This window comes from Rhinocladiella mackenziei (assembly GCF_000835555.1).
Source record: "Rhinocladiella mackenziei CBS 650.93 unplaced genomic scaffold supercont1.9, whole genome shotgun sequence".
In the NCBI taxonomy this organism is placed as follows: Eukaryota; Fungi; Ascomycota; class Eurotiomycetes; order Chaetothyriales; family Herpotrichiellaceae; genus Rhinocladiella; species Rhinocladiella mackenziei.
The window spans coordinates 69,263-92,197 of NW_013550596.1; the positions used below are offsets into that span (position 1 = coordinate 69,263).

The window sequence follows — 22,935 nt, forward strand, 5'->3', positions numbered from 1 at the left end:
TTGCTTGTTGCCTAAAATCACTCCTAGGTGGATGTAAATATTATTTGTTAGCAGTAGTTAATCTAGTTGATTTTATTAGCAGACCATATTGGGACTAGTCTAGTTACGTGCACCGCAGCTTGCGCCTCGTTCAGATAGATTCAATCAATCAATCCTCTCTCGGTCCTACAAAGGGTGATCAATCGAGCTTGTTTGGGTGGTCCATAGACTGGATCCGATGGGCGACGGGGGATTTCATCGGATCCAATGCGTGCATCATGTCAAGTGTGATTAGTAGAGTTATTTTAGGTGGTCCGTAGACTGGATCCAATGGGCTCCGGGGGGGTGTGAGGGTTCAGGGTCAAGGATACAACCAATATATTCTAGCTAGCATCGAGTTCTAGGTACAAGACGTAGCACGAAGAGAATCAAGATTGAATGCTACGCAGAAATTGCTGAAGAACCCTGAATACGTAATCCTTGGCGCGTGGTCCCGTGACAGGGGGCGAGGGACACATGGTCCACAGACTGGATCCGATGGCGAAGGCCCCGGAAAATTGTTAATCCGGTCCATGAACCCAAGAGGGACGAGACGAGACGTGCTAGGGTTTAGCCCAAGCTCGACTAGTCTCGCTCAGTCTCGGCTCGTCTCGGCTCGTCTCGGCTCGTCTCGGCTCGTCTCGAAGCCTGAATTCAATACATCTCGAGTTGCACACAGTTTGATAGTTGAACAGTTGGTGACCTATCGTTCGTGACAAGCCAGCTCATTCTGCAACACCTGCCCACTAGGCTGTATTACCATTGACAGGCAATAGCGTTGACGTACACCGCATAGATAGATATATAGATGGGTTCTATCCTGCATTCATTGGAAAAGCCAGAGAATTCAATACATCTCAAGTTGCACCCGTTTAACTCATCGCCTCGTGGTGGCCCTGTCGCAGCTTTCCATTACGGAAGTGTCCCAACTGCACCTTACACTATGACGGATTTCAGGTGTCCCGAACGGATCTTGAGTGAGCAGCTTCTTCGTCGTCATCTTTCGGCTCAGTAGGGTCTCACGTGGCGGATTTTCGGGCGAAGCGGTTGGCCACATCACGCCGGGCCATATCCTCGGTTGGGTCTGGGCGGCGGTGGGGTATCGTATGGGTGGCAGCGTGAGAAGGATTATGAACAGCAGCGTGGACAGCAGCATGAATGCCAGTGTGAATATCAGTATAAATATCAGCATGAATGTCAGCACGAAGTTGCTCTGATCTTATCCCGTGGCTTTCCATGCCCCACCTCATCCCGGCAGAGTTGGCCGATGCTGACGGATTTGCTATAGTTCGCTCTTCACCGATGCGCGCTGAACTATGTGCGAAGTATTCATGAAGTAGCTTTGCGCACTGGGCTAACGCGGAAAGTGTTCACGGAGCAGATTTGCTCGTTGAACTGAAAGGTGTCCATTGAACAGATTTGCTCGCTAGAAATATGAGAGAATCACGAACATGAGTAAAATTATCCACCGGCGATATTAGGAAAGCATCAAGATCTTGCTGAAGACCTATATTGTACGAGAAAATTCTCGCACCTGCTCCAATCACCGACCCTTTCTAGCTAGCTAGAGGCAAATAGCAATTCAAACCTTGAGTGCGACTCAGCCTTCTTCCTCTAAGCGTCTCCGAAACAGAGATGATTTTTGGCAAAGTTGCGGGCTCTTTTGCCGAACCAGTTATCCTTGGGACTTTCCACCTCCTTTCTCTTCGATCGGGTATTGCTTGCTTCCTCTTCCTGCGCTTCGATATTAACCACTTCGCCTTCTTTTCCAGCGTTATCCACACCCTGTTCTTGCACACCCCTCTCGGTCCCTTCCGCACTCGCTTCCATTTCTTGCTCAAATCCCTCATATCTAAAGCTTCGCCAAGGCTGATAGAAGGTTCTATTTCTCAGAGAGAGTCGGTCAGCCAGAGTGTTGGCTGTTCGTACTGAATTAAAGAGTCGCTCGCTCCAGATTCCAGAATCCATATGCTGTAAGCAGCCAAAGATAGTGTGATCATGTCCTCGCGAATGGATCGCCCACAAATCTGGTTGTTGTCCACTTTCGCTGTGCATTACTTGAACAGGTGGACCGTCAGCCTGGCTGCCTCCAACCACGCCTAGATCGAAGAGGAGGAACAGAATAGGGTTTGCCATCTGATTGAACAGAAATTTCGTCGGCTTGCGCTCAGAAATTCTTGCCTCTAATTTAACCGGGTTCGACGTTTCCGGACTGACATTAATGAAGTCCTCTCTGAATATCTCTCGAGGTGTTGTGGCATTATTCTGGTTCTTCACCTGTACTACGATAACTCCGCAGTTCGACGGGTCGAACTTCTCGTCCTCGGTGCCATAGTACACAGGAATCAGCAGATCGTATATTTGCTGGTCCCAAGACAGCTGCATCGCCGCGCTTCGACGTAACAGGTCGTGACATACTGCAGGAATGACTTCGGGGGAAAGTCGTGTATAAGCTGGTACAAAATGAATGAAGTTCATTCTGGCTTCGCGTGTCCGCTTCGGTATCTTTCGAATTGAATCGTGATGATCTCTAGCATACAATGCCATGAGAAAGTCGGACACCGTGAAGGTTGGTGCCAATTGTGAAGCGGGATCTGGTGGAACGCACCGAACGCAGTCGTGCGCCAGAATCAACACTAACCGAGCATAGAGTTCTCCTTTGCGCCCCTTTTCTATCAATCCTTTCTCAAGGAGCTTCTTACAGAGCGTGAGAATGCTATACGGCCAGTTGCCCCGGCGGCAGAGATGCTCCATGGCTGCCCTGGCCAATACTGGCTCTGATGGCGTCGTTGTGTCCATCACTCCGGTCTCGTGATCCATAGATATGACCACTCTCATGAAACAACTCACAGCTGTCTCGTTGAGGGAGACGGTGGCGGGATTCTGTAGGCAGACATCCAAAGAGAGGCGAAAGGACAGTGCAGCAAATACGTGGTCCGGGTCGTTAGGATCGTAATATCCCCGCTGCCGGCCAGCAATGAGCTTCAATTTAGCCACTTCGATCATACTACCCCGTTCCGCATGTGTATATATGTACCAGAGAGGCCTACCGAATAGGGCCATATGCTCTAGGTTCGCAAATGTCTTTAACGGCTTAAGGAGTTCCTCTTTCTTTAGCATTGGATTCTGCATCCTTCGTCTGTCCTCGACGTCGAGCTGGAGACTCACAAACGGGGGAAAGCGCATCAGATCAGTATAAGTGGAGGGGTCCTGAACGTAGTCGCTGGTATTGCTCGGCGGTACAATGTGTCTGATGAGAGATTCTGTTGAGAGGAAGATAGACCACACACGAAACTTCTTCAGATAACTGATGACTCGATTGAGCGCCACATAGAGTTCGATATTTGGCTCGTCGGCACGATACTTTCTCATCATACTTGACGCCTCGTCGAAGACGATCACCAAGAGTGGGTCCGTGCTGCTGGTACCTCGACACTGTTGGAGAATTTTCATCAGGTTTTCGGCAACATTAAGAAGACCGTTTAGGGGATTGGGATGATCTTCACTGTGTGTCATTTCGAGTCGACGGTGAATCTTGGACGGTCTGTCATCATCGAACTTCTCCATCCAATCCCGGCTGGAAATTAACTCTTGAGCGATCACCCGAGCTCTCTTCGCTACCGAATTGCAGAACTTGACACGCATTTCGGACCGTTGGCTCTCGGCGTTTTCAGCAAAGATACTTGGTTCAAGTGTGGCCATCTCTGCATGCCTGCTACCTGCAAGCTCTTCAAGAGTCATTGTGGTAAAGGCCTGGCTCTCTACCCAGGCATGAACTGACAAGATTGAATTAGTGAGAGTTTCGGCAAAAAGAGCATCGGCAACTTACATGTCTCGAAACTGGCCTGAAGCAATGCTGTAGCGAGAGTGTAGTTCCACGCAACGGTTACTCTCCTCTCCGGAAAATCACTAGATGTTCCCTGCCAGCTGATGCGCCCGAGGTTGGCCGGCGGCCTGTCGCGTAGAAATGATAGTATCTCTCCATCAGGAGGTGGAAAGCCGGAAGTTCCAGACTCACGAAGAATGAAGTTGATCATCGGACAGTACTGGCCGAAAACATCCGCTAACCTTGACTTACCCATGCCGCTGCTCTGGACGAACACCAAGGTTTTTGCGTAATACTGGCTCACATCGAGTAGCTGGTATCGCCGAATGAGGTCTCGTAACGCAATCAGAGAGTGCGGGAAATACGCACTGTTCCAATCTTTTTGCAGGGCACGAAGGATTGCAGTTATCTGAGAGAGGCAGCCTGTATAGAAGGCGGGATTGTTGGTGTCTGCACTAACTGTCCCGTCCTTGGCCGGACTCGAGAGCAGCTTTTCGCAGTCTTCTAGATATCTTTTGTCCAGCCACTCGAGCTGCTCCCCCGTACTCATATCTTTTAGCTCCTTTTCCATAGTAGTAGACTTTTCCTGAGCGGCTTGAGAGCCTGAACCGGTGTGCTCCGTGTCCGGTTCTGAAGGGGTACTCATAGTGATGTTACTTAGAATGGCCGAGCGTGGCGAGAAGATGGCGAAAGGTGGAGAGTAGAAGCGGCAAGTAACGGCGGTAGTAGAGGTGATGGATTAGGCGATGAGAAGATGGTTAATTAATTCTGATGGACTGTTCAGTCCGTGATTAGTTCTGTTCAGAGAGTACGGTTGACGATGTGAGTTGCCTTAAGTAAACACCGTAGGAGTCACACGGCAAACGTGACACGCCAAGCTAAAAATAGGCAGCATCGCAGAAAAAGTCAACCAAATTCTCCCCCTACAGCTTCAGAACCCACTCCCCCGCCGTCGTAGTCGATCCATACAATGTCTGCATGGCGCATTATATCGATTTCAGCTACCTCTTTGGGAGGGGAGACCCTGGGATGTAGCCTTGAAAGTGGAATATCAAGAATTTTTCTCATTTATTCGTTTTGCTGTCGAGACTACGAAGGTATTGTTAGAGTTTCGAGAATATGTTGATGTACGTCGATTGTATATGAACCTGCTCTTCCGGGAAAAACTAAAATCCTCTAATGTGTCGCCTAGGAGCACTAGCATAGCACCAATATCGTATAGAGGCTATGCTGAGGTAGCAGGATGCGCCATACCGCTCTCCACGTTCCCCGCTCGGCCACATGGTCCACGTATTGGATCCGATGGCAGTGGTATTTCATAGGATCCGATCCATAGACCATCTAGATATCGAGGCTGGCACGTAAGCGTCGTCGATTCGTCATGTGTAATGTTGGATACATCTGTACTTGGATCCTTGGTCTCGTAAATTCCATGAGGCTGTTGTCGACTAGTCTACAACACCGGCCAAGCACAGGCAACAAATGCTGATGGACACTGTTCGGATAGCTATGTAGATGGGCTCTATTCTCTGATCGGGTCCGGTCAGAGCATCCTTTCAATTCCAGAGTACTTAACAACAATCAATGTACATCCACTGATTGTTTGACAATGACAGATTGGTATCTCTACCGGAGAAGGAGCTCCGAGCTGAAGAGCAGATGAACGGGACATTTTTGCGACTCGTCTCCGGATGGGCCATGGACTGGATCCGATCAGGCTGAAAAAACGAGACCACCGTTCCCGGTCCCACTCGGCCACATGGTCCACGGATTGGATCCAATGGCGGTATTTAATGGGATCCGATCCATGTAACGAGAACTCACGCCAAGCCATAACCCCACGTTATTGGCCAACACGATTGTCTTGGCGTCCCACGTATTAAGTTAAAATCACGTGATTCCAATGGATGTGGATTTCTGCCAAGGATTCTGGCTCACGCTAAGCTACATTCGTTTACGGAGTATATATAAGTAAAGCGGCCACCCCCAGCAGATAGTTTTAGTTAGTTCATACATTCTCTTCCCGCCGCTACAACCACATGGAAATTCGGGCATATTTATTTTGTTCCGCAGAATTTCCCCTCCAAATTGACACCAAATCGTGGTTGACCTATCAAGGACGAAACCGAATGGACGTACTAGGTTTCAGTCAAACCGATAGAATTGAGGGGCCTCCCTAATGTTTGATCATAGGTGTGTAAGAGGGTTGTCCGGCCTAGCTTTCTAGGTGCCCTAGATGGGTAAACGTAATGCTCCAGCCGGTGATTGTTGATGTCCGCTTGCTGATACTATGGGGAGGACAGATCTCGCCCGGGGTTGACCTGAGAGTGCAAGGAGGCACTGAAGAAAACGCGGCAGTTGAAGACGATACCAACGAACGAGAAGCCAGGATGATTGGGAAGACTTAGCAGCAGGCGTACAATCATAAAGGTAGGCTGATCAGGAAAACTCTCTGTGACGCTTACCGAGCAAAGGTTCGGGAAGCGACATCTCCAGCGACTTGTGGGGAGGCCATTGCAAACAGCCTCGTGTCAATATGGGCCCCCCGGATGATTCGGTTTCAAAAGGTGAATCTATGGGATGCCAAATGGGAGTATAATTGTCCAGAAACTTAGACCATCAGTTCATATCTCACCTTCAGCACCGCAACCCTGAAATTCGAAGCGATTTGCCCTCCCAGCTAAAGCAGGGAGCGAAACAATATATAACACCACTGCTAATCAGCGCCCTCCCAACCAAAACGGGAATTATCTAACTACTCATGTCTCAGCTACCCACAACCTCACTACCCCTCTTATCATCTCTCTTTTCCACTTCTTCTTCTGAATGCCGTCCCGGTCTCGAGAAAACTGCACCGAACAAGTTGAAGATGTTGTTCACCCGGGTGGCCATGCAGTAGTATAGCGTCAGCCCCGTGACAACAATTTCATCGCGCAACTCATCACTGATATTCTTGTCCATGAACTCGATGTTCCCGACTTTCTTCACCATCCATATGTTGGTACTGAACTTCGCCACGGGGTTCTGTTGGTCATCCACGCAGACGAAGTCCCAGGTTTTAAAGTTGGTGTCGCTAGTCCACGTCATGGGCATGGGTGCGCCGCCGGGGTTACGCAGGACGGACGAGATGTGCTCATAAACTGTATGGAAGCGCCGCAACGCCTTGATAGTGCCCGGTTTCCCATGAAGCTCGTAGTCCGGGTTGATGGAGATTGCGTGGATAGTACCTGTGCCGATGACGGAGGTGGTGTCGTTGCCAGGATGGAAAATGAGGTGAGGAGATTTCAGCGTTTGGAAGCTTAGGGTGTAGACAGGTACGGTGGATGGATCGTGAATGTCAGCCTCGACGGTTGTGATGTGTGCTTTTAACTTTGTCCAGCGGAAGTCGACTTTCAAGGTCGCTGTTGAGGATGATGTGCCTAACTTCTCCTGAGGGATGTCGTGAGAGTATTCCATGTCAGGTTGAACGGTGATAATGTGCGTGATTCGGCCTAAGGTATATACTTGAAGATTGTGAGGTGGATTGATCGACAGTTCAAGATACTGCCCCGGGTTGCCTGCCCCTCATATACTTTGTCGGAAACTACCTGCACGCTCTTTGGGACCAAATCCGTTGGACTTTTCGACAATGTGATATGGCAGTGCACGTCGTCAGTGGCCGACGGGCTAACCTGTTTAGGTCATATGCCGCGCTCCACCAATGGCGATAGGGAAATAAACTTTAGTTTCTTGGCTAATTTTAGGCCTTCCATTTCACTGCAGGGGTGGTTTGGAATGGTATTCGGCACGCCCGCGCGCTCCACAAAACTAGTAATCCGTGGCTAAGTATCTGCTATTAAAATTGCGATAAACGACTTCGGGGCTGACTCCACAATAGGAAATTCTACTGAACAAGTCCCTCGAGGACCTCTGGCCAGCAACCTGAAACTATGATGTCATAGTTTATATCAAAAAGGGTAAAGAACTTCGCACCATGGAAGATCACTCGCCTACAATTGCATCATGAATCTCTGGGTCGCATGTACAGCCACAATTGAATTTTTGGTGAAAATATTCTAACTCTAATGCTCATTGCAGGCTGCGGCTTGTTTCTTTGGATTATGTAGCCACCCAATTGTGGACGTGATTCGACAGTATAATTACTTCTCGACGCAAGGGGATGACCCAGTAGCGTGACTACGGACTATAACCATCCTACTCATGTTGTTGCTCATGGGAAAAATAAAAAAAGGAAAAGAAAAGAAAGCGCCCTCTCCGTTTAGCTAACCAGAATGGTAAAACTCAAGAATTTGATGACTCCACTACATTGGGCGGCGGCATATGGCCGTGCGGAGATCGCTACGATTTCTGGATAAGGGATGAATACATGTTGATAGTCAGGACAAGCATGGGCATACGCCTCTTTACAAGGCTAAGAGTCGTGAGGTTCTCTTGGGTTATGGCGCTAATTACAATCTCCGTTTCAGGCCCAAGTGCTGCTGGAACAAAGTCCCATAATCGGAGAGATATCTTCTACACATCTGGATAACCCCATGCGGACAGACATGGCGTAAATCACGGTGGAATTGCTTAAGACAGGAATTGATGTTAGCGTTCGTGATTCGACGGGCAAGACGCTTCTCCATAATGCCTCCGTGGGGTTTTGGGTATTCTAAAACGACTCATCTATTGCTTCAATATGAAGCAGACTTTTATTCATGTGATAATGTGCGGAACTAGCCGCTCCATATGACGGTGCCTTGTAATATCCGAACCCTTGATGAAAGTGGGGGGCGGGGTGGACCCAAATGCTCAGCGGAAGGATGGTAAAATTCTACTCCATATATCAGTCAGTCAGCTTTATTCGGATCATACTCAAAGCACTGATAGAATCGATAGCCTCGAGAATAGAGATAATCCAAATACAAAGAATTCTCAAGGCAAAGGAATATTGCATGAGCTGTGTGCTACATGAACGCAATTCTTTCATGGAAAAGTCCGACAACGATGAGACTGCTGAAAGAAGGCCGAATCGACATCAACGCCCAGGATAACACTGGGAGGCAGCGCTGTATCTCAGTACGCTTTTCGAGGGGACTCGAAGAAGATTTCTGTGCTCTTTGATGTCGGAGCCGATCTACGAATTCACCATCTCCGAATGGAGATCTCTTCTCCATACATCGGCTGGGTCGGCCCCCGGGGGAGTATCGCAATGTCAAGCAATTTCAGTTACAAAGACAAAGTCTCCATTATCAAATATTTCTTGGCTTCTGATCTGGATGCTTCCACAATTGACCATCAAGGAAACACAGCACTGATGGATCTAGCCAATGCTGATTGGAATACATCAGATTTACCATTACACACACTGAAAAACTGTAACCGTCTCAAAGCTGCCAATATCTTGCTCCCATTTCAGCGCTCCCCTTTTCCCCAGTAGAGAAGCCCTGGCTACTGTTCCCCCGTTCAACAAGACCTTATAACTCTACCTCAAGGTTCACGCGAACGTCGCCGAATATTTTTGCATACCATCGCCGAGGGATCAAAAGTTGTACCTCGCAATCCTAAATTGTATAGATGTGTCATTTTTCAGAGAAGCATTCTGAAGAAGCGTTTGACGCTGGGAAGTTTATGCTGCTGATGGATCCCAAGATAGAGGATCGCTTATAGCGGATTCCGTTGGATCATGTGGCCACGAACGGGGCTGAGAGAGGTTCTGGATATGTTTGTTGAGTAGATTTCTGACATAGTTTCCAGATATTATCTAGCATGAGCGACCCGAAATACTTCTCATCACGAAGACATCCTTAGTTTTCAGCTTCATTCCGGCCACTTTAACCACTGAACCAAACTCTAGATCATACCTTGGCTCGTAGACTTCCCAAGGAGATCCGCCCTGCATTGGTAGAAGATCATGCCCGCTCTGGATACCTTCAGGCTGGCCCGTAGTCCCGGGTCTTGCCTGAGGTTGGGTGTATTTCCATGAATGAAGCGAATAGTGCCTGCCATTGGTGTAAAAGGAACCACCCTCCAAAAATTCGAGTACTGCGTTTCGGATTGGAAGCCATGGATATTGACACAACGCAAGATGCGAAAATGTAGGTGCGGGAGCGTGCATCGATTCTGTATATGATAGACTGTGGAGTATAGAAAAGAGATATGAAGGAATACATTGTTGTTCTATCTAATAAGAGAGCAAGTCTAAATAAGTAGGAAGTGTGCTGTTGAATAATTAGTAACCCATCGTTCGCAGCAGACTAACTCGTTTTGCGACACTCGCTCACTAGGCTATATCACCATGAATAGGCAACATCGTTAACGTACACTGTGTAGATAGATATATATATGGGCTCCATCCTACTCTCGCTAGGAGAGCCAGAGCACTCCTTCAATTCAAGTTGCCCAAGAAGTTTTGACATGTGCAAGTTGCGACATTGCCGAGCCAACTGCCTCAAATGATTGGCCAACAGGCGTTATGCGGGACAGAGTGTGAGCGAGTTGTTGAGGCAGAGTCTGACGATGAAGTGTCAGCCTAGCCACAACCGCAAAGATTATCGCGGGGAGAATTCGGGGAACCCCACTCTTAGAGTAGCTGTTTTCGGCTCCTCAATACTGTAACACGGGGCCACGCACAGACTTCATAAAGGAATGTCGGAAGTCTTCCGTTCCGATTCCGAATCAGGTCTACCAACAGTTTGTGGGGCCGGATTACTTACTCCGCAAAAGTGCACATGTACAACAAGATTTCCCAGATGAATGTTTAGATCAATTAGACAAAAAATCATTCCCCTCTCCCCCTCAAACAAAAAAAAAAAAAAAAAAAAAGGGGGCACGATTAAGAGCGAATTGTTAGGCCGATATCATGGTGGACCAAGAACCGACCAATCGCGGTGCATGGCTCTCCGCTTTCAATACTCCCCTGGAGATAGTCGATTTGCCCATACCAAAGGCAACAAGCGGCAGCGCTGTCGTTCAAATCCTGGCTACGCGGGTCGTGCCATACCTAGGTCGAATCCACAGGGGAGAGGTCAAACCAACAAATCTTATGCTACCTCTTATTCCAAATGCCAATTGTGTGGGAAGGGTAATTATGGATGGCCCTGACGCTGTTTTGATCAAGCTTGGAGACATTGTTTGGTGTGAGAGCACGATTCATGGGCGTGATGACCCTTCAGTACAAATTGTGCAAGGTCACCTTGGAGGGGAAGGCGATCGAGGTCGAAAATTGATGCAGGGAGAATGGCGGGACGGTTCTTTCCAAAGGTACCAGAAGGTGCCGCTTGAGAGTTGCAATCTCCTTGATACGGATCACCTGAAACAACTTGGCTACACGTTGCCCGAACTCACATGTCTTCCACTTTATATTATTGCTGCAGGCGCTATCATCGAAGTGGCACAAGTCAAAACAGGTGATGTTCTCGTAATGGGCCCAGCAACTGGTTCATTCGGTAGTGTTGCGGTCCAATTAGCTCTTCTAGCAGGTGCGAGTGTTATTGCTCTGGGTCGTCGGCAAGATACACAGAATGAATTAAAAGAACTTCTTGACAATCCAGATAACCTTCAGACGCTCGTTATGACGGGAGATAAGGAGGCGGATGCAGCTGCTATCTGTAAACTTACACCAGGTCAACTCGGGTGCGATATCTACAACGACTGGACCCCAGGGTGGCTCGAGACATCTCCTTACCTTTCGACTTCTCTGAAAGTTTTGAAAAATCATGGGAGAGTTATCTTGAGCGGAGCTGCGTATGGCGAGGTTCGAGTACCATATGCCGAGTCTATTCATCTTAATCGCTCGTTCATCGTAAGATGGACTGCAAGCCGAGAAATAATTGAACGTGTTTTGAGTATGTTACATCAAGGTACATTGAAAATTGGGAAGTCAGTAGGTGCACAAGTCGCCACATTTCCCTTGGAGCTAGTCGAAGATGGCAAAGAATGGGCAGAAAAGCACGGCGGGTTCAAAAAATACGCTATCATCTTACCTCGCTGTCCAGTCCAGTCGCGATGAAGCTGACAAGACGGAAGTTCAAGCTGAAGAGGGAGGCGTGTCGGAAATGAAACCTGTTCCAAAAGTAGAGCTTTGGGAATCTAAACCCAAGGAGTCAGTTGGTGATTGATAGGCTCGATGAATCCAACTCGCTCGATTTACCGTGTGTTCGCTCTGTGCGGTTCGATGTTGAAACGTTTACGTCTGTGAAAAGAGCATATGTTGTTAGCTGAAGCTTCTCTGTTTGATGGAGAGGAACTCCGCTCGATGACTTACGGTCATAGGAGGTAGAGTAATCTCCTTTCCGGCCTCGGGGTCCATGGCTTTCGTGATATTGCAAGCCCACCTTGTACGTGCGACGATGATGTGCAGACTCCGCTCATCGATGTTCGCACCAGGGCATGGGCGTCTTCTAAAACCGAAGACGGAATACCTCTGGAGGCTCACGATATGTTGGATAACCCGACTTCAGTCATCGATTCGGATTAAATATCTCGGGTCCTGGGTAGAGTTTTAGGTTCCGACGGATAGCCCTATGGAGAGATATGTGTTACTTATCGTGGTCTGAAGTTTCGTAGACATTGTAGACAATTACCAAACGTTAGCGTGAATGAGGGCCCCTTGGGAATGAAGAGTCTTGTCGTAGACGTCGTCCATGGCGAGTTTATGGGCAATGCCTGTAACAGCTGTCAGTAGCAATGATGCACTTAGGCGCTAGGCGAGAAAAGCTGACCTCTTGCCGTGACTGGCCTGAATGTCAACGTTTCTTTGGTCATCGCCAGTACTGTGTGTCACGAACCGGTTTCTGACAAGTATATAAGCTAAGAGGTCCAAGTTTCTGTCATGAAATGATAGGATTCTTAGTCTTTTTAGGGCGATCCCAAGGGACTGTGGACCTCTTCCTGACACTGTGGGTGGTTGTGGAAGATCTTCAAAGGTAGGGAGCCAATCTGAGCCCACCACCCGATCCAGTTCATCCTGGATGCGCTTCAACCATTCAGGAAATAAGATCATACATAATACCCAGCTCATAGCGCCGGACGCAGTGGTGGAAGCTCCTGCAGACCACAAGCCACCTAAGACATAGCATACCTACAAGTCAGACATACTGCAGTCCTGTCTGTTCTCTAACCACATCCTCGTGAAGCTTGGTCCCGCTTTCCCAGCCTGAAGATCTCGTCGCACATCCTCTACCAGATCGCTGAAGAGCTCGACCTCCTTCTTGTTATGAACTGTGGATTCACGCTTGAAAGATGCAAGCCAGGACGGTAGATGTTTCAGAGCGGGGATGATATCCACGATATACTGACCAGGCGCGGCGATTCTCTCGATGTTGAGCTGGTTCTCATTCACCTTTCGAACAGTTTCTTCATCATCAGTCTCGATCCTAACGTCATACGTAAATCAAGGGATGAAGCCTGAAGCATAGCGTTGGGAGAGGGTTTGATATCACATCGGACCTAGTATCAGATCGTAGACGAGGCGGGCCGACCCTTGAAGCTGAAGTGGTTGGTAAGATGTGGCGTCTTTGGGCATAGGTACATGGTGTGGGAACTTGCGATAGTGACGCCACGTATCTCTGAGTTCGGGCCAAGTCTACGAGTTAGCTCATCAAATATGGGGGTGGGGGACGCCAAAGCCTCGCACCTTCCTGCTGGAGACGGAACATACCACTCATACGGAAGAAACAGTGCCTTCATGTTATTGTTGCACAATTCTGAACTTATAGTCAATTGTTCCCGGGAGCTGTAGATAGTCCCGTGCTCTCAAAGGAGACCGTTTGCAATTTTCTCTATGAACATCGCCACGTTGACCTAGCCAAAGGCTTTATAGTGATAGATTGGACCATACTGTTTCGCCCAGCTCTCAAAAGTCTTCCAGGAATAGTCGCCCTTCAGGTTTTGACACTACCGATAATTTGTTTACCTTGCTATGGCGGTCAGCATCCGTGCGTTAGAGGTAAGTAGTCTTTCTCCACGTGTGTAAGACTTACCTTTTGAGTCCTGGAAGCTCCTTGGTCCCTTTGGCCTACGTGGCCGAAGATTTAGAAGTGCTTGAAGGAGAAGCAACGCAACAGCCGTCACAGCAAAGGCTACAACAACGGCCATGATGACACCCCTGGATCCCCTTACGTGATATACTTCCTGTGCAATGACCGACTACGACTTCCGAAAAGAATAGAAAGTTATTAGCCCGTAACACTTGGAGGTGAAGAATTTACAATGAGCGCACCAATCATGGAAGTTTTATTTTTATTTTTATTTTTTTTTAAAGGTGTTGGGTCAAGAAATCCTAGTCTCGACAAGACGCCACCTTGAAAAATCGACACAGATGATAGGTGGGTTTGCAACAAGCCAAGCCCGACTTCGGGGTTTTGACCAAAATGGTGTTCCTCGGTTAAGGGAGAAACGCTGAATCCGGATGTGGATGATCAACCCCGATGCTTCATGCCACAATATAGAATGAAAAAGGACTTCTCAAAGTCTCGGCTGCTTGCCAAGTCAGCATCCCATGACGTTGAGAGATCTTTAAGTCCTTCATGAGAAAGTGTGCTCGTGGAAGCGGTAGACGCGGACTTCGACAATCAGCGAGCGAATGCTTCACCAGTTGCAGGCAAAGCATGCTCACCACCGCGGTTCGTTCTTACGAATACTAGCATAATCTCTGCGGCGGGCAAGACGGTGACATTCTGTTGAATAATAGGCAGTACCCTCTACTTGAAAATGGTTATCACCCCTATGCCGGATATAGGGGAAGAATAGGAGTAGAAAGGGGTCAACAGTGTTGGCAGGACGAACGTCCCATTCGTCCTAGTCCCAACTACTAGGTCCTAAAGGCGAAAATGAAGCTCTCTAATTGGTCAGCCTTGGGCTACAGTCACGTGACATATTGCTTGGCATTATCACGTGCGGCTTGGCAATATTGCAACTTGCACCCTTCCTACAACAACGCACAGTCTACCCATCCCCGGATGGTCCATAGACTGGATCCGATGAGCCCTACGGGATTTCGGCCAATAAGAGCAAAGGATTTGGGAATTGTCGGATTATAGATTTTCCGGATTCAGGACTAACAGAACTACTAGTCCTGCCAACACTGGGTGGTAACCAAGCTTGTATAAATACCAGCAACCTGGCGGGACCAGTTGCAGAAGGACAGAGCATTCAATACATCTCAATTTGCATCCCAGTTTGACACATTCCGCGGACCCCTTGGACACTCGTTGGAAATTGATGCTGTGGGCCCAAACGTGCTAAAGTGCCAAGGTCCCGATATGTGGCGACGCCAAAGGCTCGTAAAGACTTCGGAGGCGTTGTACGCTTCGTACGCGCTTCAAAAATATAGTCTGATGGTTCCTTGGATTCCCTTCGAAATAGGACAAGTTTTATAAAATCACAATTCAGTCCAGGTGTTTGTCATAGGACAACCCCTGACATTAGGACAAACATGCCAAGCCAGCAAGCTTGAAACCCTTTATATCGCCAACGAAGAGCATGTTGCCTTGATGCTTCTCAAAGTGTGATTAGTCGATGTTATGGACTGCCTCGCTGCTATTTAGATCATTGCCTAGCTCCTATGCCTTTGTATCATTATGATTCCATCCTGAGGCACTCTAACAGTGCTACATTTCCTTGTCGACGTCACAAGCGATACGAACCCTCATATTTTTTACTGCCCTCACCCTCGCCCAAACGGAACGTGGAAGAATCCACCACGACGATCGACGGGAAGAGACGGAGAAAGTCTACACGACGATTGGGGGCCATTGCATAGAACATAACTATGTGAAAAGAAATCGATCTAGAAAGATATAGATACACAAGCAGGTGTTCGTCCAATCGATACGTCCCGCAGAGCCGTACGTAAGCTCGCGAATCATAGCAAGGTAGGAATACGAGTTACGGGAATGCGAGTCCGCCCTATCCCCCTCCCGCGGGAGTTCTGGTCGACCGTGGCGAATAACATAGGTCTAGGAGACACCTGCGGTACAACGATTTTAACGGTTCAGCATTCATTGCCTGTTTTCCAGAAAGACTCTATCTCAAGATGAAAAAGCTATTTCGGAAACTCGACAACAAAAGTAAATCAACTCATACGAGCTCAAGGTCCCCTCAGCAGCACTCCAACACCCCGGAAAAAGTAGTGCAAACCAACCAAGGTCCATCAAACAAGGTTCAGAGAAATGAAGCCGCTTCCGGACAACACCCCGCACTCAGGATTTGGAGTAGACATATCTGGGTGTCCAAACTGCATGGACCTCAATCCACACCTTGGATCTCAGGCAACCGACGGCTTGACAGAAGACTCCTGGGCGCAGAAAGAATACAACATTCCCCCACAAACGGCTGCAGGAGAGATCGAAGTCAAAGAAGCGAAAGATATAGTTCAGACCGCCCAGACTGGTTGTATCTATTGCACAATCCTGTGCATCGTGCTCAACCAGATGTACCCCGGATGGGAAGTCGAGTCGTTTCTACGGATCTTTGTGGCCAGCGGATTGCCAGTAGTGGTGCGGTTGTTGTTTGGGAAGACGGTTACTGTGGAGAGGTACGAAACTCCGGGATATGTGTTGCCGGCTGGACAGATTATGGATCTCTCGATGGATTTGACGGACCCTGAGAAACCGCCGGTTGAGATTGAGATTTATCGACCCGGCTTTTCGGCTGACCGCGGGAGTGTGAGTGGTATGTTGATACCCTGCGTCATGATATATGATTGGCCTTTGCTAACAAAGACTAGAAAGTGTGGCGCTGGTTTTGGATCAGCTCAATGATCGCTTTGGACCTGCGTTCGGTAGACGGCCTGATGCGAATGATGATGTTTGCCGCAGCTTCATCAAAAGACAGGTGGATCACTGCATCGCTCACCATCCGGCTTGTAGCAGTGGAGTAACCAAGCCGTTGTTGCCCGATCGTGTCATTTGGCTCAAAGCTCCAACTCAAGATGGCCTTCAGCTGGTGGAGCAGAAAGATGCGAGGGCCGACTACGTGACGCTAAGTTATTGTTGGGGTCCTATGAGCCCGAATATCTATCTGACGAACGTTTCGACACTGGCATCAAGGAAGCACGAGATGAGATTCAATGATCTACCACCTCTCTTCCAAGATGTGGTGAATATTGCTCGGAGACACGGCATTGATTTTCTTTGGTAAGGAGTACACCTAACATCCTCTGTTGTTGACTCTAAGATCTTGCAGGATTGACCGTCTTTGTATTATCCAAGGACCAGGCGGAGACTTTGAGATACAAGCTCCAAAAATGGGAGAAATCTATGGGAGCTCTACTTTAACCATAGCAGCCGCGTCTGCGAGCTCAGAGAACGGATCGTATCCTGAGGCCAATGGAGAAATCGTGGGACCATTATATAGTGGACTTGAAACTAGGTGGAGTACATTCTTTCCAGGCACACTTTCGACGGCGTGCAATCCCGGTAGGGCGGGAGAACCAAGGTGGAGATTATGGAAAAGTCTCAAAGCGAGCCTGGATATGGCAGGAGCGTCTACTCTTGGCGCGGACCGTCTTTTACACGCCCGCAGCATTGAAATTTGAATGCCGCTGTAGCTCTCTCTGGGAGGGCGCTGATCCAGCTCATGTTGGGCATTCATGGTCTATGCGATTAGACGACAAAGCACACTTATCATGGACTAAGCTCGTAGAGGATTTCTCAGCCAGGGATATCACTTACGCCTCGGACCGACTCCCAGCTATTGAAGCTGTGATGCGACGGATTGCAAAGAGGACGAATTGGGGGCCTGTATATGGGATGTGGAAGGAGAGTCTCATTGAGACTCTAGCATGGCAACCGGCACAGAAGCAGGACGAATTCGCACAGGCGATGCCGGGAGATTTTGCGCCAACCTGGAGCTGGACGAGCATTGATGGGCCCATATCCTACCAAACGGTCCACGCGCAGAAGGGCGCTTTGTACGATGCTGATCCTTTCGTCTACCATCTGAAACTTCTCAGGGCAGACCCCAAAACCGGAGAGCTCATTGTGGAAGGCAAGCTCGTACCAGCTGCAGTCAGAATGCGTCAAGAGCTCGGCGACTCTGAACAGCGGACCATCTACGAAATTGGCAACAATAAAGATTCAGTGAATTGGGTCAAGATCACTGCGGATACGCATCTTAGACCATACCTGGGGAGGTTTCTACATGGCGAGACGACTCCGGCTACGCAACATCTACCAGCTGCTGAGGCGGCACCGTCCCATGGCTGGACTAGTACTTGCTATTGCTTGCTGATTGGAGTGGGCCAGTCGAGGTGCGAGGTGTTGATACTTGGTCTTTCATCGCGGTCACTGAATTCCTTCGAGCGCCTTGGAATCATCGGAAGCATACCAGCTACGGTTTTCGACAACCGGCCCGTGGAACAATTCGTCCTTATTTGAGCTCCGGCCAGGTCAACCTTCTTGACCAAGAGGACTTTGAGTGATTCAACCTTTTCCATATCTCATCTTATCCTATCATACTCTACCCACAATGCTCTAGGCATCCCTTACACCGGCTCCACATCCATACCAAACCGAGCAATGACATTACTCCGCAACGTACTGAAACCTACGGTGACCTGTGTAATCTGCAGTGCGGAGGAAACAACCGTAGCAGATTATAAATTATTGTAGTAGCCAGGGTACGTGGTAATATCACGTTATATCACGTGACGGCAAACCCTTCGGCTCGTGGGGGGTATTATTCTGTACACCAACTTTTGTTATTCTGTACACCGGAAAACCTGCTTATTCTGTACACCATGCCTCAACTCTCCTTATTCTGTACACCACCACCTCTCTCTCGCCTTATTCTGTACACTTAACGCTCTCATCCTGTTATTCTGTACACCGCGCTAACAGAGCTTGTTGCCGTTGGCCCGGCGATGGCGAGAAAACACTAGTAAGTGGCGTAGCTGTGGAGGGGTGACGCGTTAAACTCTCCCCGTTATAGGTGGTTGCGAAGCAATAAACACATTTGATTCCCTTTTCCTTGGTAGATAAGTACCGTGCATTTTGAGCTTCTCTGTATACTTTGTAAATTATTGTGGCCTACACAGCCGGATTTGTGTAGAGATCCCCTGCACGGTCGATACCTCGTGCTGACTAAGGTAACAAACCAGCGCCCATAGGCTTGGGTGGGAACCGCCCATAAGCGGGGCAGTTGCCCCCCGGCTTATGGGCGGTTTCCCCCCGGTTCATGGGCGGTTTCCCCCTCCGGCTTATGAGCGGTCCTCCCAAGCCTATGGGCGCTGGTTTGTTACCTTAGTCAGCACGAGGTATCGACCGTGCAGAGGATACCATCGTTAACCATCATTTCTGCATTCTATATAGGCAGACTTAGGTGTTGTGACATCACGTATCTTCGAACTGCGCAGATAACCGGAAAAATAAAAATCCGGACCAATCAAAAGCGGTGTACAGAATAACAAAATGTGGTGTACAGAATAACATTACCCTCGGCTCGTCGCCTATGGAAACCTCTTGTCTCTATCCAACATCTAGTCACTTGGCTGACTTGAATAACTGAGAACACTGGAGCGTCTCTCTCAATACTTTTCGCACCTCCCTCCTCTCCTTGCGCCGACTTGCAGGTAAATCAGGAGCATCTGGTTGCTGATGGAGGACATCTTGACCGAAATTAGGCCAGAGATCTGTAAACACCACAGATACCAGAGCCCAACCCAAGATTGAATCGCCTTGAACATCTGGCTAAGAATGAGACGCCGAGGGAAAACAAAAAGTATCGGATTTTTGGCTGGAACGAATTTGGACCAAGTTATGCAATCTTCCGATACGATAACGCACGGCACAGCAGAAACAGAAATCGAATCGAGGTCTGAAACAGATCCCGAAGCGGATCTTGCTCCTGATACCTATGTGACTATCCACAGGAGCCTGTATTCTTATGCATAATGCATCACTACTGCCCCTCTCCCCAATTCAGAAAACGTTTACATTCAGTGCTTATCTCGCCTGACTCTCGAGTCGAGATTTCTGGCTGAGCATCATGAAGGACTTCGTCGAATTCCGACCGACATATTCTACCAAACGGCCATGCGGTTAATCTGAATGCAAGACATGCTGCAAAAGTAGCGTTCCGACATTACTACCTAATGATTTCAGTTCAGCCAAGCCCAGCTTAGACCCGATCATGTCTTTTTTCCCCATGACATGGCAATCAATGTCAAATACATGTTCATCCGCGTAGGCAGCTCATTGGCGGGTCGTACAACGGTTCGGGAGTGACGGAGGCCTGAATCAACCGCCCGAAGTACTCAATCTCGACGGTTTCACCTTCGAGCACTGAACTGGGTAGCCAGGCATAAGCGATAGGCTTACCGATCGTATAACCGAACGCGGCGCTTGTAACGTACCCGATTGCTCGTCCGTTGTAGAACACCGGCTCCTTACCCAGCACCACCGAGCGACCGTCATCGACGGTGAGGCAGCGCAGTCGTCGGGTTACAGTCTCCTTGGAGCGCCCCTCGAGCGCAATCTGGCCAACATACCCCTGCTTACCTGCCTTAATAGTGAAGTCAAGGCCGGCCTCGTACGGGTCATGCTCGGTAGTCATATCAGAGCCCCAGGAGCGATATCCCTTTTCCAGCCGCAAGGCGTTGAAGGCGGTCCGACCAGCGGCAATCACTCCGTAGCGTTGGCCCGCCTGCCAGAGAGCGTCCCACAGCCTCTGACCATTATCGGCGCTGGTGTAGATCTCCCAACCTAGCTCTCCGACGTAGGATAGCCGCATCGCGATTACCGGGATACTAGCGATACTCGCCCTCTTCACGCGGAAGTAGCGTAGCCCCTTATTAGTAAAGTCATCAGGGCTGACTATGCTGATCACATCCCGAGCGCGGGGGCCCCAGAGCCCGATACAGCATGTGCCGCCGGTACTTTCGCGTATCTGCACCCATCTGCTGGGGTTATGCTGCGATTGTCGACGGGCTTCTCGAGTAAAGTAGATCAGGTCCACGCGACCATTTACACCCACTTGAAATAGGTCGTCAGCGAGTCTAGCCACGGTTATATCGCTGCGAATACCTCCGTGGTCGTCGAGAAGAAGTGTATATGTAACAGCGCCCGGCTTCTTCGAAACGTCGCCCGTGCTTAGCCGCTGTAGTAGATCAACAGCCCCGGGGCCAGACACCTCTAGCCGACGTAGCGGAGTCATATCGTACATGGCGACCGCTGTGCGCGTCTTCCAGGCCTCCACCGTAGCGATCGGCGAGTAATAACGGGAGGACCAGGCGTCACGCTCGACGGGCTGCCACTCCGCCGGTAGATACTCAATTAGCTTCGCATTCGCTTCGTACCAGTACGGGCGCTCCCATGCACCGTCTTCGAGGAAAAAAGCGCCGAGCTCACGCTGCCGAGCGTAAAATGGACTTACTCGCAGGTTGCGCGGGGACTCCCTCGGCTGTAGTGGGTGCAGGATGTCGTAGATCTCCACAAAGTTTTGCTGCGCAGTCTCGCTAACGTAGGCGGGTGTGAGTTGGACCTCTTCGAAGCGGCCTAGGTCGCATTCGGCTAGGTCGATCTCAGATCGACCTGTAGTTAAGATTTCGGCCATGGCGCGCGCCACGCCAGCAGAATGTGTTACCCAGACCGCCTCCGCTACGTAGAAACCGTCCAGAGTGGGTGATTGCCCGACGATAGGGCCGCCGTCGGGCGTGAATGAGAAGATCCCGTTAATGCCGTCGGCGATTTTGCTCTCCTTCAGGGCGGGCAAGAGCTCTTGGGAGAGGTCCCATGCCGGCTTGAAGTCTTCTGGGGTAAACCCTAGCCGGGATGGCATGTTCCTCTCGTCAACATGCTTGGAAGCTATCGGCAACGTTGAGGCGACGACCGGTATCGGCCGGTGACCATAGTATCCGATGCCGTGCTGGTTGCCATGCTCACGATAGTAGAGGTCTTGATCCTGGTAACGCAGAATCGGGAGGCCCGCTCCGTTTGGGAGAGAGTTGTGACCCACCTGAGCCGGCACGGTGGTGGTCTTAACGTACTGGTGCGCCAGTGGTAGTAGGGGTATCGGTAGGCCGACCATAGCTCCCACTTCGACGCCCCAGAAGCCGGCGCAAGAGATGACGATATCGGCAGGAATAATTCCACCCGGTGTCACCACACCGGTAACGTGGTCGTTAGCCTGCTCGATGCCGGTGACTCGAGCCGAACCCAAGTAACGGACGCCGGCCTTGCGGGTACGTGCAATAAGCAGCTGGACGGCGCGGGCGGCTGACGCTAGTCCATCACTCGGAATGAGTAAGCCGCCGAGCACTAGGTCCTTGTTCAACAACGGGTACCTCTCAAGACATTCCTCGCTGCTGAGTAGGTGCGTCTCGACTCCCCAGGAGGAGGCCCAGCCATGCTTACGCTTAAGCTCTTCGAGCCGCGCAGAGGTGGTCGCCACCTCCAGGCCGCCTACCTGGTTAAAGCAGTTCTGGCCATCCTCTTCTAAGGATAATAGCTTCTTCACGGTATAGCGCGCGAACAGGGTCATGGTCTTTGAGGGATTAGTCTGGAACACCAAGCCTGGGGCGTGTGACGTAGACCCGCCCGGCATATCCAATGGCCCCTGCTCGATGACGGTGATATTGGTCCAACCGCGCGAGACAAGCTCATCAGCGAGGCTTGTTCCGACAATACCAGCCCCGATGATAACGACAAGTGGCACGGGGGCCATGTTGATAGACCACTTAAGAAGGGCGATAGTTAGCGTGGATGAAAGAGGATACTTGCGAAGTAATGGTGGTTCTGAATATGTCCCAGCTAGGTTGTATGGCTAATAATTATGAGACCGGGCGTCTTGCAAGCCCACCGTATTTTAGAGTAGAGGTGCTTTGTTTCGAAAAGTCATAAGAACTGAAACACTCGGCTATTACTGCGGTCACCTGATCGGTATCGGAAATGTCTACCCCGAACTGTAGGCCAGGTGATTATGTAGAGATGCGGACTTTTCTCTTAGCATTCCACCTAAAGCACGTATAAGGTGCACCAGTAAGGTAGTACCTAAGATATCACCTATCAAGAACACCGGGCCAAGATCTCCTGACTCCAGACTGCCATGGATGTATTTGGGAAAATCAGTAGGGCGAAGGAAGTTTATACAGGCACGATACAATTTTCATT

At 49.6% G+C, this 22,935-nt stretch overlaps 6 protein-coding genes across 6 annotated transcripts; 2 read left to right on the forward strand and 4 right to left on the reverse strand.

The window, feature by feature from the left end:
- Positions 1–1,632: 1,632 nt before the first annotated feature.
- Z518_10230 (uncharacterized protein) lies at positions 1,633–4,490 on the reverse strand (the record flags this gene model as incomplete). The annotated part of the gene is made up of 2 exons (XM_013411775.1): positions 1,633–3,794; positions 3,848–4,490. The coding sequence occupies 2 exons, from the start codon at positions 4,488–4,490 to the stop codon at positions 1,633–1,635; spliced, it is 2,805 nt and encodes a 934-aa protein (XP_013267229.1).
- Positions 4,491–6,610: 2,120 nt separating this feature from the next.
- Positions 6,611–7,300, reverse strand: Z518_10231 (uncharacterized protein; the record flags this gene model as incomplete). The annotated part of the gene is made up of 1 exon (XM_013411776.1): positions 6,611–7,300. One exon carries the CDS (start codon positions 7,298–7,300, stop codon positions 6,611–6,613), a length of 690 nt encoding a protein of 229 aa, XP_013267230.1.
- Positions 7,301–10,685: 3,385 nt separating this feature from the next.
- Z518_10232 (uncharacterized protein) lies at positions 10,686–11,834 on the forward strand (the record flags this gene model as incomplete). The annotated part of the gene is made up of 1 exon (XM_013411777.1): positions 10,686–11,834. One exon carries the CDS (start codon positions 10,686–10,688, stop codon positions 11,832–11,834), a length of 1,149 nt encoding a protein of 382 aa, XP_013267231.1.
- A 1,071-nt stretch (positions 11,835–12,905) lies between these two features.
- Positions 12,906–13,513, reverse strand: Z518_10233 (uncharacterized protein; the record flags this gene model as incomplete). Its single annotated transcript, XM_013411778.1, has 2 exons — positions 12,906–13,200; positions 13,461–13,513. 2 exons carry the CDS (start codon positions 13,511–13,513, stop codon positions 12,906–12,908), a joined length of 348 nt encoding a protein of 115 aa, XP_013267232.1.
- Positions 13,514–16,065: 2,552 nt separating this feature from the next.
- Positions 16,066–18,204, forward strand: Z518_10234 (uncharacterized protein; the record flags this gene model as incomplete). The annotated part of the gene is made up of 4 exons (XM_013411779.1): positions 16,066–16,498; positions 16,554–16,962; positions 17,012–17,202; positions 17,249–18,204. 4 exons carry the CDS (start codon positions 16,066–16,068, stop codon positions 18,202–18,204), a joined length of 1,989 nt encoding a protein of 662 aa, XP_013267233.1.
- A 1,798-nt stretch (positions 18,205–20,002) lies between these two features.
- On the reverse strand, positions 20,003–22,489 carry Z518_10235 (uncharacterized protein; the record flags this gene model as incomplete). Its single annotated transcript, XM_013411780.1, has 1 exon — positions 20,003–22,489. The coding sequence occupies one exon, from the start codon at positions 22,487–22,489 to the stop codon at positions 20,003–20,005; it is 2,487 nt and encodes an 828-aa protein (XP_013267234.1).
- Positions 22,490–22,935: the final 446 nt, after the last annotated feature.